General features: G+C 42.3%; 2 protein-coding genes across 2 annotated transcripts in view; one reads left to right on the top strand and one right to left on the bottom strand.

The window, feature by feature from the left end:
- The window catches only part of MCF2L2 (MCF.2 cell line derived transforming sequence-like 2), a 173640-nt gene that overhangs the window by 83876 nt on the left and 72762 nt on the right, over positions 1-17002 (top strand). The window lies entirely within an intron of this gene.
- Positions 139-1554, bottom strand: B3GNT5 (UDP-GlcNAc:betaGal beta-1,3-N-acetylglucosaminyltransferase 5). The gene has a single exon (XM_009288056.2). It carries the CDS (start codon positions 1277-1279, stop codon positions 143-145), a length of 1137 nt encoding a protein of 378 aa, XP_009286331.1. The 5' UTR covers positions 1280-1554; the 3' UTR covers positions 139-142.

Below are 17002 nucleotides of genomic sequence, written 5' to 3'. Positions count from 1 at the left end.
GGCTTTTCCCCCCCCCCCCCCCCCCCCAACTAGTCACATTTAAGTTTTACCTCTTTCCATGTTTACATATATTTTGAATAAACAGCTAAAAAGTTGTTCCTCTGTTTTGGCTCAGTGGATCTTCAACGCAGATATTCAAGTATTAAGAAAATGCAGCTGAACAAGGATATGTGTCCTCATAGTATAGTTTACAGAGAAGCACAATATTGACTAGTCTGCAGTATATTCTACCCCAAATCCCTGAAGAAAACTTTTTAACTTTGGGATCTGTAGCCTGCTTCCAGAGCTGGTGAAGATCATCTACATGTCCATGAGATGTCATCATTTTGTTATAAATGCAGGGATGATATGGAGCCTTTCCTTCCCCAGAAAAAAATACATGATATTGTGGTACAATTCCCATTTTATTGGCACAGAGACCCATGAAAACATCATCTATATAAAGACTTGTATTGAGAGTCAATGAAGCCTCATATACTTTAGCTGCTACATCATTTGATATTACATATGCAGCTCCTGCTGTGTAGTCAGGATAAGAGGGCCACTGGTACATTTCATATGGAACATAGTATTTGCTACTCTTGTCTCTTACGGGAGGGGATCCACGATGGACACGACCAATCCAGAGATCTTGAACACCCATTTGTGCTAGACTTTGGAGATAAGCAACAAGATTTGGCATATGGATAAATATATCATCATCTGCAGACATAATGAACCTGGCATGAGGACAGTAGGCATTCACCCAGCTAAACTGCAAAAGCAATTTAAGAGTAAGATTGTGAAAAGTATCCAGGAAGTCTTGCTGAATCAAATCACTGTATTTCTGGTCTTCCAGCTGAAGTTCTCTTTGTAGCTGTGTTTGCTGCAGATGATCTGTTGGTCGTCCTAAAGCAAAAAGAGTTTTAATATTGGCATTAAGTTGAGAGCGAACATATTTCTCGTTACCCCAAGTTTGTCTAATTGCATCCCTCCGATGACGGTTTTCGGGAGAAGTCTTCACAAACAACAGGAGAAGGACATCCTGCTGCTGACATTTCTCTCTGTGGTTGATCAAGTACTGGTAGCTTGATACTCTGTCCAAGTTATCCCTGTTGATAGACAGGCTATCATTCACAAAATGGTAGCTATTTATGAGGTATCTGTATGAATAGGACTTCATATGGCTCACAATGTGATTATCAAATGGTCCCCAAAAAATCATGAGACACAGTATGAAGCAAGTGGCAAATATCTGCAAAAAATGGCATTTTCTGACTCTTCTGGGACTAACAAACATTCTGATACAGTTTCTATAATCCTTATTCTTGTTCAGGATCAGTGTTTTTACAGTGCCTGTGTTTTAGTTTAAGAGCACAGCGTCACCCCTTCAAGATAAGTGTCCATTGTAAGGCATGTTGTCTTTCATTCAGTATCCTTGTAAAGCCAGCTTTGTTCACAGATTTCACAAGTCATCTTTTTTGAAAAAGATGACCTTTCTTTGATTGAAAGAACGCAGACAGTTTTGAAAGATGAGACTTGCAGATGAGTATTTTCCCTTTGGGGCATCTTGAAGTGAACGCTACAGTTCTAAATCGGATCTTCTCATGTGTTTCTTTCCTTCATGAAGATGAATACCTACCAATTGTAAGGGGGTGGGGAGAAGAGGAGAAAAGTTTTAATGAGCTGTTATTAACACATCTGGGTTTAGGTTTCGTCATAGAAATGAGTTGACTTAGACACTCCCCATCACCACCCACCTACACCCCCCACACCCCCCCCCCAAAACCTGGCAGCAAGTTAGAGGTTGTCAGTGGCCCAGAACAAGCTTGCAGGAGGAGGCTAGTGAAGGAGCAGGGGAACCTGACACAGAGGCTTCAGTTCTGACACAAGAAACTCTTTCTTAGAAAAATCCACTGCCGTTAACCAACAGATGACATTTCTTTTCAGCTACGAGGGAAGCCACACCCTACAAATGACCGAGTTTATAAGTTGTCTTTGAGTGGCCTATTAAAGAGCAAGACAGATGCAGAGACCTGCGACTGCTCCCGGATGTGGAGTGTGGGGCCACCACAATGGCCAGAGCCGCCCACAGGCCTTGCCTCCCTCACAGCCACCGCAGGTCCCCTGCGCTGCCACCCTCCCCTCACCACCACCCCCCTCAACCAGGCACTCTGCAAGAAGGGCCTGGAGGCAAGCAAGACAGCCCTCGCTCCCGTCTGGCTGAAGGCCGTGGGGGCTCAGGTTAGGCAGGGCCGCCCGCACCTCAGCGCAGTGCCACCCGCCCAGCTCCTCACAGGAGCGCCTCTGCCCTGAGGGAAGGCGCCACCTCCATGTCATCCCCTTGCCTGTACTGGTCCTTCCCCCCGCAGCCCTGGTAGCGCAGCAATGGCCTCATCCAGCACCTTCCCCACCCCGGGCCGCGGAGCCCCAGGGCAGCACTGCTCTCTTGCCTCAACCCCACGGGCAGGCTTGTTGAAGGGAAGCAGCCGTTTGACTTCCACAGCCAGCCTGAGGTTGGCTGGAAAGTGCCACTAGTACAACTGTGCTCCAGCAGCACCCATTACCAAACATCCCAGTATCAGCTTAGGACCTCTACTTTTTAGCTGATGGTACAGATAGATTGTTTGTAACCCAAGGTAAGGTTAAGAGGCAGATGATGCTGCAAGCTACACCAGACAGACCACAGACAGACTCTTCAGTTAGGCACCCCTCTATCACAGCTAACACTGCAGGGCTACCATCTCTGCTAGCCACTAGGGTTTTAGTGAAGAAAAGAATCCAAAGAATAAAAGGCCACCCAAGTCCAGCCTTCTTGCCCTGCAGTTTGTAAAATTCAGTTCTTGTAGCCAGAGCTCACTCTCCTGTCTGCTAAACAAGAACAGTCTGAAGGAGCAGCTACCCGATCATCATGTAAAAACCTGAGAACAGAGTGAGCTCTCTGTCATGCCAGAAGTGTAGGACTGGCACCATAAGGAATGGCACCCCACAAGCTAAGCACTTCTTGCACAGAAACACAACCCCTGAAGCAAGAGAACACAAGCTATCACTATTACGTTAGAAGTTACATGTAACACAAATGTTTTGAGATTGTTTTACCCATTTGAGGTCTTGCAACTAGATAGCATGATAAGAACGCAACAGACTATACAGAGATAAGAAAACTTGGATCAATTTTCTGGTGTAGTTGTCTACCACAGGAAGGGGACTGGCTGCTCAAAATGGGAACCGTGCATTGGTGCAGTTGAGGCTTGCAGATTGTAGTGCATAACAGAAAAGCTGTATGGGCAGTTCAGTGAATAAAAGTCAGTCAGCGCTTTTTATAGTATCAGTTTAAACCCTTTTTATTTTGGAAAGATGAAGTTAAACAATGCACCTCAGAGTTATAAACTCAGCAACGTTACAATAGAATGCTATTGCAAAGCTTACTCTGGTTTCAGATGAAGCACAGAGATGCAGACAAGCTGGAGTGTTACAGAAATGCAGACATTTGATAGCTCCTTTTGGAGCTCTCTCTCTGAAGAGACCCACTACTTCCTGAGAGTGAAGATATGTTCTGGCTTTCCTCTCTGACCTAGATGCTTATTTGTGCTCTATTCCAAAAATTTGTACTCTACATGAAGTTGGCCAGTTAGCACAAATGCTGCAGCATCATCTCCCCCAACTAAGTTTACAAAGTCTTATAAAAAAGAAAAAGAAAAAAGAGGCTCAGCCTAGGTGGTCAGGATGCCCACTGCCATCAGGATAACTTAAAAGCAGCTGACTGACTTTTCTGAAAGTAAAGGGAGCACGAGGCAATCTATTTAACCACTTGAAGCAGTTTACCTTGCACAGGAATCCTAGTCACCAAATACAGCTTTTTTAGATTATGCTTGGATAACATGTTTTGCCAACAGTCTGCAATTGCCCATGTCATCTGGTAAAAGGAGACAACAGTCAACACCACAAATACAAAGTGACAGAGGTCACTGAAGACTAGCAGTGAAACTAACCTACATGACAGTTATTGCCACTAAGGAAGAATAAAAGCCCCCAGAAAAAAAAAAACCAACAAAACACACTGAAGTCACCATGGAAACAGCTTTAATTATGGAGCAGATAACAGGGGACAAGGGATGTGGTGCATAAACTAAATTTTCTGCTCCCTAGCACCCCCCTCCTGGAAGTTAGAGGTGCTGGAAAGAAAAAAGTTAAGCTTTTCCTTGAAGAAAAAACAAGCCATAAGATCAACTGACTAAAGGATGGAACAGTCTAGTCTGTCATTTCCTTGATCTAGCTCAGGGGAATTAGATCAGCTTTTAGTAGACAGAAGTTGCTCAGAATCCTTCTCAGAAACATACCCCTCAGGTAAAACTTTAAAAGCAATTATAGATGAGCAATACTGATGAAACTTAAGGAGACCTATACCTGCCCCCCCATCTCCCTTCAAAAAAGCCTGGAGATTTGCATTGAAGGTGCCAATGCACAAGTGGAGTCTCTTCCATTGTCGGAACTTTTTACAGCCCATTTGCAACACCCATCTGTTGGGCTTAATCATGTTCTCCTTCCTGTAACAGGAGAACAGGTTGACTCGACTCACCACAGGAGCTATTCACTGCCAACTGATTCTCATAATTCTGAGAAAAGAAAAAAACCTAACACACCAATGTGTTCTCCCTAGCAAGAGGAAACATTGCGGAACAGAGATAAAACCATGTCTGACAGTCATTTTTCTGACCACAATTAAGGTGTTTTGCCTCTTGGCGTGCAATTTCTTGTGGCTTGGAAGCTTTTGGATCCACTCTAAGATCGGAGAGAGACTGGGAGAACCAAGCACCCATACACAGTTCCTGCAGCTGCCTTCCTTTCCAGTAGATTTAAGATTCACAACTGCATGTGGTCTTCCCTAGTTGCAAGTACTGCAAGCTTTTTTCACCCTGCAGCAATCCTACCTTTCCTAAAGGGGTTTGTTATTTAACTTTTCAGTATTACCACAAGCATGACTGTCATTTGAATGTAACGTCTGTTTACAATTCTGTATTTTGCATTCAGTATATATTCTAGGATGAAAGTGGAGCTAGCATAGTTTGTTATGCAAACCTGACAGTTTATAGAGTGACCACTGTGCAAAAGCAGATCCTTAGGGAGCTACTTTAAATATCCACAAAAGTCAATATTTGAAAAAAAGTCAGTATGAAGTTAATTTCAGGATAGAAGTAGAACAGTTTTGGAAAGTCCACTGAGGAGAGACAGACAAGAGAGACACTGAAGAAACACAGAGACACCTCAGACATGAAACACCAGAGAGACAGACCCTCACAGTAAGAACCCTGAAGAGACAACATTCACACAAAAGACACTCCAACATGGAGATTTTTTCCAGCTACCACCACCCTGATAAAAACATAAAGCCAAGAGATACCAACTAAGACTGCCCAGAGAGAACACCCGACAAGTCCCAGCTACAAATTTTGCCATGTGGTACAATACACAGGCTGAGCTTCAATTAATCTGCAATAGATTCGATATGCCACATCCCTGCATAACATGTATTTTGGGACAGAGACAAAAATCGTAACATATAGTTATTTTTCGCTCCTTCTGCCTAGGACAGAAGATAAGTTTAGATCACAAGTAGCTTCCCCAGGCAATGCAGGATATTCCAGGAAACACTATTTTAAATAGAACCATTTTTTACTATCGGCTTGTAGCAACTGTCCCTTTCACATCAACAACTCTTAGATAAAGAAAGTTCAGAAGATCTACAAGAAAGAACACCTCAAACATTACCTAGTTTCAAACAGAAGTCATCTGAAGAGCTGCTGATCTCTATGTCCATGTCTTGTCCTTGGCTGTGCCAAAGTCACTTAGTTGAAGGGTGCAGTTCCATATGATGCTTGAGCTCAATCGAAAGCTTACTGCTGCCAGTTGGGGACAGCCTTACACTCACTCTTCCCCCAACACTGCCCCCTCATCCTCATCACACTGACCTTCCACAGCTTGCAACAGCTCTGGAGCTTACATAGTTGCTCAACAAGCCAAATTCAGCTCCTCCCAACCTTTACCCCTGAAAAAGCAATCTGTTGTAACCCTGAAGGAAATATCAGAGAGTGCTTAATTCAGGTCAAGCTGTATCTAGACCCTAACCTAAGTTCACAACAGGAGTCGAGGGTTGCTTTTGTAGAACCAGATGTAACACACATTGTTTCTGAAGCTTTCAGTCTTTTCTATCCTAAGGCTACTACCAGGCTCTGTGTTACTACAGAAAACTTGAAGCCCTAGGACAGGCTTTTGGTCTAAAGTCAGAATAGTCCTGTCATATGAGCTACTCCAGATCAGCTTGTTTGATAGTGGAGTGCGATGTCCAGGTCAGAAGGCACACTGCAGAGATGCTCCATCCTGCTGGAAGACTTCAGATGTCACATGGACCTAAGCTGCAACACCACTTCTACAGCACTAAAGGAATGTGCCCAACCACAAGAGATGACAGAAGCAGACACACTGCAGTTAAAGCTGCAGGGACTAAGATTAGCACTGCTCGGATTTAAATTCAGACAGATTTGTCAAGCCTAGTGTAACAATGAGACAATCCTGAAAAGAGTGGGTTGGGTTTTCTTGAAGATTTCAGTCTGTTTAGAAAGGAGCTATGGGGTTCAAAGAACACATTTTGGCATGTTTGAGTTTTGTTTGTTAAGTAGAATTTAAAACTTTTTTTTCAATGTTTGGGTTCTGAGCAATTTAAAGTTACAATTCCTATGAAATTCCATCTCCAGCAGTACTGATTTATGTACTGCTTACACCAAAAGCCCAAAGGAAATCTAGTCAAGTTAGCACATCAAATAAGCCATCAAAACACAGAATCACATGTTTATCAAGACTTTCCCTTCCGATGGACTAATTAAAGGGCAAGAAAGTATGTGCCTAAGTTAATGGGAACAAAGCCTGAACGGACATTGCTGCTTACAGCTTTAGCTACAGGATTATGTAACCTAGGTTCCTCTTACCATTTTTCCATTGCTGACATGTCTTCACAAGTCATACTATCTGTCATCTCTACCCTGGCCTATGTCCTCCTTCTTCACTCCCCAATATTTGAGAACTTCTTATACATCAAGAAGTTGCTTTGAAACTAATCTTCAAGCTTCTCTTATATATGAGCTGGATCACAAAAGAAAACTGAACAGAAACACTGAGCAAGTTACACCCCGACACTTCTAGGATTTCCTGCCACAGTGACAGAAAGTCATTTTAAGGAAAAGAGATGCAGTAAGGTACTTAGCTAAGCCTTCCTTCCTACATAGTTCACGAGCACCAAGATAGAAAGAAAGCACAAGCACACAGCCTGCAAAGAAAATAATTTCAAGTAATGTCAAAACTTCCACTGTTACACCTTGTTCTGTACAAAACTGGTGAGAAATGAGAGGTCAATTCCAACAGGTATCCTGTAGGAAAATATGGTCACAATGACAATGGGATTAACAATAATAAACAGTCTAGTGCTATCAAGATCTATGAAAAGTTTCAAGTCAGGTCATAGATGTTGCATCAATAAGGAATGTTAACTCAGGGGTGACTGACAGTAGCTTTGAAAATTTTGTTTCAAGAACATTTAACCCATCTTCTGCAATGTCATATGCAGACTTTGCCTGCAAGTTCTTTAGCTGGCCTGCAACTTGTCAGGGTAGTTTCCTGGGATGGTAGAATCAGCATTCTTAGATGCTTTTTGTGCATGCATTGAGGGCTTCTCAGATTGAACAGACACCTGATCTTCGGAAGGTAAACATCCAACACCTTCCAAAACATGGACTCCTTAAACGATTCTGAAGTTGCTCAGTCAAGAGCAATCCCCTTATTAAAAAAAAAAAGGGCACTGAAGTACAGCACTTCCTCCAGGGGAGCTTTGTATTAGAAATAACTACAGCAGCATGTAGAAAAATGAGACATTGAAAGCTGTGACCACTTGCTGCTGCTCATTGATGTGTAACATTTATAAGTGCCGGGGCAATCTCTGAAGTGTTTGTTGGCAGAGAAATTCAAAAGGATGGCAAAGCATCAGATGGCAATTGAGTAAAGCATTTCAACTCCTTCAGGGCTGGAAGCAGAAACAGGTTGCAAATGCTTAATGCCGCCAGGAAACAGCTAACTGCCAGTAGAGATTTAGTTTCTACAGAGGTTTTGCACTCGCTGCAACTATTGGGTGGAAAGGAAGAGAGCGATTTCTTCAGTTTCCCCTAAAATGGAGCAGCAAGCTTCCCAGCTGCTACAAGCTAAATGGAGACATCTGCCAGGATGGACAGACTTGCCCTCTTAAGTTGTTTTCATCAAGATCAGTTCCCTGAAACAGCTACTGTGCAGATAGCAGGTGAGGAGCAGGACCACATCTTTCAAGCACCAGTCTACATTTAGACTGAAATTTTCAGTTGCTTTAACCTGCTATATCTACTGGAGACTCTTCCCCACACAAGCTAGAAGGGAGGACTGCGTTTTTCAGAATGAAAGCCTCCAAAGTATGAGTCATTTAGTACAAGGGATTTTGCACAAAACACAAGCACCAACACGAAATTTTTTGCTTTGTGTGCAGCAGATTGGGTGAAAAGACCCAGTTCTTTGTACTGACAGTAAGGATAATATTCTGAAGTTTCAGAGTCTGGCACTGACACTGATTGAGGCCGCATGCCCTCATTTTCTGAGAAGAGTGACTAAGTTAAGTACTTAACTTCCACACAGGCAAGTCAGAGCTCTAAGACACAGCTACAAAGGCCGTAATGGTACCTATTGTATATCTGTTTTGGCAGATGCCAGCGATGAGCTCTAATGCTATACTGAACAGCAGTCTGCATTTATGTAAGTTCACTTTTACAGTGCCAGTATTTAAAGACATGCCAGATTGGTACACATTCCTTTCAACTCCCATGTACTAAGGCAAAAATATGCAGCAAAGGGGCAGAGCACATTAACTGCAGCTGTTAGTGCTACCCTGTCAGGTGTGGATGGCAGAGCTTAAGTATCAAAACCATTCACCCAGCACTAATCTTCTGCTTCAGTGAGACTTCAGTCAGCACTTTTTATAGCCTCTAGAAAGCTCCCTCCCAATTTTATAGTAGACAATTTCTGTTCATATTTGGAACCTTATCCAGAAGCTTCTGTATGAGTGTTGTAAAGAATTTTCTAGTGACTAGATTTCACTTAGTCTCAGAATGTTGTAAATACACCTTGCCTGCAAAAGTGGGCGAGGACCACAAAAAGCATTCCAAAAAAGGCTAGCTTGCCACTGCTTTCTATCCCACATTAGTGTATTCACCTCTTTACAAAAGTGTACTTCAGACAACCTTCCAAGAAGGACATCCCATTACACATGGCAAGCTTTGAGCTGAAGGTCAAAGAAAACTGTTCTCCCCGTACTAGAGAAAGCAATTGTGAAATATCAAGCAGTTAAGGATTGAGTCCAAAGCTCAACACTGGAAGACAAGAGAATGCAAATTCTCTAGTTACATGTTAATGCTGAATTCCTGTTTCATAGCATGTTAAAGTTGAAGAGCTACAACATCACAGCCCCACCTAATCAGTAATTCTTTTTGCTGCCTGTTTTAGGCAGCTAGATCTAGAGATGTTATTTCCTGCATATTTTCCCCACAAACCTATGGTGATTTCTGTTCCAGCCTACAGGCCATACCTGAAGATCAAGCTGAACAACTATCTGAAGCAGACTTTTTCCATGCTAGCTGGCAAACTAAGAGAGGAAGTCAAATTTAAGACTGACACAGCTAATTGCAAGAAGACTAGTTTAAGCTGCCTTTCTATGGGGCCTCACTTTGAAACTTTTTTTGCCTAGTAAGAATACTTTTAAAAAATACAATGAGTTAGAAAGTGTATGAAGGACTCACTTAAACAGAAGACTAACACTGTTGTACCATGGCCATTTCTAAACCATGCTAAGCTTTGCTATTCTAGTTCCATGTTTTAAGTTTTTCATTCCAGAGTAAATATCTTATCTGCTCTCCAGTCTATCCCTCTTCCTCAGACAATACTCTAGCCTATGATCCCAATTCAGCATCAAACTCCAGATGGATCTCCCATATTGCAGCAAGAGTCTACAGTCAAAATTTGGATGTTACATGTGTCACTAGCATGTGGGCGCTAAGGCAGGAAGACAGACAAATGAGAAGTTCAATTTGTAGATTAGAATGCAGGGGGTTTTTGTGCCAGACAGAGCATTGTGGGTTTTTTCTTTCAGTTAGACCAATAATGATAGAATGTGTTGGAATTAAAAAAAAGTCAAGTTAGATACTGGTTAACTTACAGGGTACAGAAACCAGTGGGGTTTTTTTAGTGTTCTATTAGACTAGTTCTCTCCTTTCCAGATTGAAGTTGCACAGATCAGAGATATGTAAACTCATGAGTCCACATAGCAGAGTATCATCCCATCTAGACTTCCCAAATCAGCTCAGCTGCATAAACTTGCCTTTCTCTTAAGCATGGCTCATTAACTTGAGCCAAGTATCATGCTGACTTACCATTCAGACACCATTTATACTCTATACGCAACTGAGTATGACAGAAGTCCTGGATCACCCCTTTCTGCATCAAATCTTTCTAGTAGTTTATGTTCCCAAACCTACAAGTAGATCCCTGGGAGACAAGTCTGCAGGTTTACTTGTCTGCCTGCAAACCATGTACACAAGAGTTCAAGGAAACTGGGCTGCAGAACACTAATGCTGGTTCCCATCCTAATGGTACCTGGTCAGTAAGAACCAACATCACTTTTGTTAAAAACTCTTCCACTTAGATGAGCCAAGTCACACAGTCAGGAACATAGCCTGTTTTTCAGTTCTTTAGACATGTTACAGAAATTAAGGAGCAAATCAGGTCCCAATCCTATGCACAGGGATACTAGACAGTACAGACTAATTTTCTCTGTTGCCAGGGAAGTATCCAGGTCTTCAGTTTCAAGGCCATGCTTCCCCCACCACATATACACACCCAGCAAGCACAAGGTCTAATGCCAGACTGAATCCACCATGCACAGAGATGTACCTCAAGCAAAGCACACACCTATACACAAAAGTCTCCTAGTAATTTAAGATAGTTCTCTTAAAGCAATTATAGGATCAGCCTAGAAAAGAAGCAGCTCTATGGAAAAAAAACCCAATACTTCTATCATATCTAAGAAAGCATCTGCATATATAATTACATTTAAAAGATGAGCTTTCTGCTGAGTGAAAAATCGTGAGGAAGAGAACCTCTTTTAGATGACCCCCTAATGGCTCATTATCCCCACAAATGTAGCAGAGCTGCCACTGCCACAACACTTCAAAGCCCTTCTCTTGAGATCACCAAGAGCAAATATTGCTTAAGCCACTTCAGCTTTCCTTACACCCACAGATCTACAAGCACTTAAGAACAGACAGTCATTGCACACTCTGTTCCCTTGGCCCTAAACAGAATCATGCCTTGTTCATTCTCACCCCCTCCTGTTCACTGCTGTACATAGCTGCCAGCAACTCTTAAGCTGAAAGAGAGAAATGTTGTATTCCACGTGAGGCTGAGGGAAGAGGAGGAGAGTTATTAATGACCCTGTCTGCTTCTTGGATAATCTCATCTAGTGGGTTGTCTTCTTTTATTAATAGGAAATTAATCTATTTGAATCAAGCAAGCAGTCTACCTGACCACATAGTCTCTTCTTGTTTAGCATTTGTACTTCAGTTATTTTCTTAAGAGATTAATTCCCATTTGGGGTAATTCTGCACTAATTTGCTAAAACTGTTTCCACACGTGCAAACACAGTGTAAAAGTGAAGTCTATGTATACACTATATACATTCATACACATTTTCTATAGAAGCATGAAGTACTAGTCATTCAGATACAGCAACAGAAGTTAAAGAACTTTAATTTTTAATGAATTTAAAATTAAAGTTACATAAACAGCACCTTGAATTCAATTAAAGAGTCACCCTAACTTTAAGCAAATCATTATCTAGAAATAGTGAACACACCAGACTGTCCATTTCTCCTAAGTCTTAACTTCCAGACTGCAATTCTGAAAGCACTCAGTCTTCGCTGGCATAAGAAAGCCCCAAGTAGTTTTAAAGTTGAAACTGAATAAATGTGCTAGAAGCATTATGTTAAGAAGTACGTGTAGTTTGAGGAAAGCCAAACTCCTATCAAAGAAACAGGTATCATCCAAACCTGCTAGGTTCATGCTCTCCAATCAAGAGCTAGGTATCTATATCAAAAGATACCACTTCCTGGGGAGTGGGGAGAGGGTTACAGAAAACAGCAAAGAAAGTTTTGTTAAAGCTAAGTGTACTGGAAAAGTTGGCAACCAAAAAAGACTAGAGAGGAGAATGTTTTCTGCATTTGCAACAACACCTGCTGACAGAAGTCACCACCGTTTTAATACTTCCACAAGATCTGGATTCAGATGGCTAGCTAACCTCTTCCTTTAGTTCGGTAGTGAAATGTTAAGCTAAGGTCTATTTCAATTATTTTATATGACTACATAAGTTTTAAGGTGTGCTGGTTTTGGCTGGGCTAGAGTTAATTTTCTTCATAGTAGCTAGTATGGGGCTATGTTTTGAATTTGTGCTGAAAACACTGTTGATAACACAGGGATGTTTTAGTTGTTGCTAAATACTAGTCAAGGACTTTTCAGCTTCTCAGGCCCTGTGGGCGAGAAGCTGGGAGGGGGCACAGTCAGGACAGCTGACCCCAACTGGCCACAGGGATATTCCATACCATATGACGTCACGCTCAGCATATAAAGCTGGGGGAAGAAGGAAGGGGCGGGACATTCGGAGTGATGACATTTGTCTTCCCAAGTAACCGTTATGCATGATGGAGCCCTTTAATGTAGTCTTCACATTTTAAATAGTTTTCAAGACAGTCAAATATTTCACAACAAAAGCTGTTGATTTTTTGTAAATTTAAAGACAGATTCAATACAGAAGGCTCCTACATACATGTTGGAGGTCTCCGTGTTGTTTCAAGCAAGCCAGAAAGGCACAAACTTCTCAGATTTTGTGATCTGTGGATTGAGAACCACCTCAGCATATACAAAGGGGCTGTAGATTGGCTGGAATAATAGCGGTTCAAGGCTTTGTTTAAGCCTGCCTGCAAACTGGGTGGGATGAATTCCATTAATCCTCTCCTATTTCTGTGGTAACCAAGGAGAATTTTGGCCTTTTATACAGCTTTTTCTGCAATGCAACAAGGCCAGGCACTGAACAGGAGACACTCATCTGCTTTTTGTTGTTACGAAGTATGGAGAGCAGGAACAGCACAGGCTCATAGCAGAAAAGCGAGAAGAACCAACAACCGCCACATGCACTTAGGAGAAACGTGACAATACAGTAAGCTGAAGCAACTTAAGAACAGCATCCTGCAGCTTCTAGCTTACCACAGTTGAAGTACCCTCACTGAGAGCTGCTAACAAGTCACTGGCCCTAACAAGCCACAGAACAGAGGACTAAAGAAAGAATTAGTCAGGCCTAGCTTCAAGATTCAAATCAGATAACAAAAGTCAAACAAAGGAGCTGCAAATGACTCCCGACATGTTTAATAAGCAGTGAGATTTCTCTAAGACTACAGTCTTTGTAAATTTAATGAAGGAACTTGTGCATTTGCATTTAACCAGAAGTACTTGTCTCTGCTTAGGAGAAATGGGTAGTAGGTCACACTGTTCAATAACATCAAGAGCCAGTAAAAATAGTATTTTGATATATATAAAAATATGTGCATGTTGTGTATATGTGTGTATGTATACACACACACACTTGTATGCAAGACTAATGTAAGGCCAAGAATGTAACTGAACTACATACAGCACTAGCATACACACAGCACCAGAGTCAGAACTGCTGCGAGGACAGTTTAGTGAAACAGAGTTAAGTACAAACTACAAATGGAAATCATTGGTAGAGAGATCACAAAACACCAGTCTGTGGATTCTAGAAGGAAGCTACAAAGACAGGAGCAGAAGCTTACAAGACAGGGATGACTTAAGGCAGAAGGAAAAACAAAGACAGCCATTAAAGAAGCCTGATCATTCTAGAAAGTTGAGCTTTGAGAACAATGCAATAGAAAAATCAGTACTTGTAATTACCACAGGACTTTACTCAGTCTTGCGGACAAAGCAGCCAGAACCTCAGAAAAGAATTAGTCGTAAGTATGGTACCTTTGCCACCTCTATTACCCACTATAAGGGTTTCCTACTAAAAATGTAGTGAATAAATATTTTATTGGGAAGTCAGGAAAGTTACAAGCACTTTCTCTAGTCTTAACAATAAAACACAGATTACACACCCCAGTATACAGTGCTAAGTGAAAGATTAATCTTCCTTTAGTTAACCAAGTCAAGTAGAAGAAAATCCATCCATTCTCAGTCTGTTTCATATTCCGTGGAAAAACACAACTAATGGGGGGGCAGGGGCTGTGGTGGTGAACGATGAGTAGCAGTTTAAAGAACAAGAAAAGCTGTAAGTTTCCTGCCCTAAGACAAAAGGCTAGTTTAAGTCAATCAGCACAGGTCTTTGGAGAAGCGAAACTGGAAGAAACTTAGAAGTTGCAGGATGCAGCAGGCGAAACGTGAGCAGAGAGTGACTTACTGGGCCAACAGTAAGTTCAGTTTGAAGCAAGCTTCCTCAGCTCTAAATGCCGGTATGTCCCAAAGCACCTCCAACAATATGATCCATGTTGTCAAAAGGAGTTCTGTATTTTGAAGTTGCTGCACCTGAAAGGTGACGGTGCACCTTCAGAGCATGGCAGCACTCCTGGGAATTTTGAGTGACCAAGCACTTTTTATTCAAGTTTAAGACTACAGCCAGCAACCTGGAGATGGTACCAGGCAGTCAAGCTTGACCTCATGAAACTGGTCTGCAGCAAGCAAACTTGCTCTGCACTACAAGGCAGGAACTCCTACAGTCTGTGGTCTTAGCAATATGTAGATGTCCCTCTTAAACAGTCCTTCAAACTAAGTTGCTTTCACTTACAACATTCCCTTCTGAGGTCATCTGTCCTCAGGTTGTTTAAGCAGTCTTGGGATCTGTTAGATTTTCTGAGTTATTTGGGCATGTATCTCCAAGCCACAATTCCATCTAAGTTGAAGATCAGACTATGGAGCCACCCAAGCAACAGGTAAACTTCAGGACTGGTACGGGTTCATTCTAAAGAGCTGCAGTTCCAAAGTGAAGGGGTTATTTCATCATCCTATTTCCATATGCTGTGGTGGTTTCCCCATTGACTATAGAATTTAAGTCAAGTGACATCTTTCAGAGATCATTCCATAGCATTCCCCCTCTCGCTGCCAAGGGCAAATGTCCTAGTCACAAAACTTATGAAAGAGGGGAAACCTCTCAAGTGTCCATGACTATTATTTCAGACGTTGAAGACTCAGGAACACACAGACCTCAGTTCAGGATCTGGACCACAATTTCCCAAATGTTGCAAAGATTCCAAATACGCAACGTCTCCTGTATCAGTGGAAAATCCTGCTGTCACTTCTGGCCAACTTGACAGAGGTGGACTATGCTGCTTTCCACTGGAATTTAAAGATTGATTATTCAGCAGACCTCAATAATAACTAGATAGCCTCACTCGAGATGTGCATATCCTAGGAAGCTGAGGAAGGTACTTTACTAAACTCTGCAAGCCATATGGAAGGAAGAGCTAGTAGTGCAATGCTAATCTATCACTTTCTGGTTCCCTCCACCACTTTCTGCCAGTTCCAAGGCCCAGCAGACCTACTGCAGTGACAGCAAAACCACAGCAAGTTTTCCCAACAACAAAAACCCCTCAGTACTTCTGCACTTCTAGTAAGCGACATCTTCAAGTTAAAGGATTACCTAGACAATTCTTCAGGCATAGACTGATAACCATGGGAGATAAGGCAGTGCTTAGTACATCCTAGATGCCGTAACACTGTAGGTGCAGAATAACACCCAACACATAAGCCACTGGCATTTCAAATGATAAGCAATGACTTGCAGGGTTTTCCACATGCTTTTCCCTAATCTGTAGGTGAATTACCATTCCTAGCTTTAGTATGCACTACTGCAGTTTGGCTGGATGTCAGAGAGACTGTCCCAACTACTGCTTTGGGCAGCATGAGCAACCAGTTTGCTTCTCAATAATGTAGGATCTTAGAGAAAGCAGGAAGTGATACAGTTTTCATTCACTCAATGGAAGAGAACTAGTAAGCAGATACTGCTATTGCATTTCTAAGCAGAAAACCCCCCCAAAACGTTACCAGTGAAAAAGCCCACATTTTCACTGAGATACTGTATTTCTGTATATCACAGATGGTGGGCATCTATGAAACTAGTTCTCTGCAGAACAACCAATAACTCCTATAATATCAGAGCAACACCCAGCCCTATGTGACGGTCTAGCCTTCTGGACACCGCTAGAATATTCCATGACTGTTGTTATCAACAGTGATTTAATGTCTCCTGCCCTGCTCAACAAGGCAAAAAAAAAAAAGCTGGCATTTATCCTTTCTCAGAATACAATTATTTTCCCTTTTTTAAAATAATCTATCCCTTTGGTAACCCCATCCTTTTCCCTTTCCAACTGCTAGGAGAAATGCAAGAATTGGGGAGGAGAAGTGAGAACAAGACAGCATCATACAAAGTCTATTTCAACAGCTGCACTAATAGTTTCAACACCACTGCTAAGAGATCCTCGGGCATAAGCCCCAGCAGTCACTAGAGGAGCATGCTGCAGCGCAAGAAAGCAGCACGTACCGAGTTCTCCACTGCTTTGTGTAGCCAGAATAGAATTACAGGCTTTTTTTATCATTGCCTTGCACTTAATTTAGTTGCTTACATTGGCGTAACGCCAGTTTCCCATCTCTAGAGAGACTCCAAGAACTTGCTCAGAAGCAGTTAACAAAGCTACTTCTCCTAAAAAGCTCAGGTGTTTCCTATGCTCCCCACTGCGAGGGTGAGCCAATGCGACTCACCCCTTTTCTCGGGCCCCCGCCGCCCCGTTCTCCAGCCGGAGCTCCGGGCAGCCGCCCCCATCGCGCCCGGAGCTCTGCCCCGCAT

Source organism: Aptenodytes forsteri, unplaced genomic scaffold (genome assembly GCF_000699145.1).
Source record: "Aptenodytes forsteri isolate BGI_AS27 unplaced genomic scaffold, ASM69914v1 Scaffold72, whole genome shotgun sequence".
Classification (NCBI taxonomy): domain Eukaryota; kingdom Metazoa; phylum Chordata; class Aves; order Sphenisciformes; family Spheniscidae; genus Aptenodytes; species Aptenodytes forsteri.
Note: the sequence above shows the minus strand (reverse complement) of the source record. Positions and strands in the feature narration are given on the sequence as shown.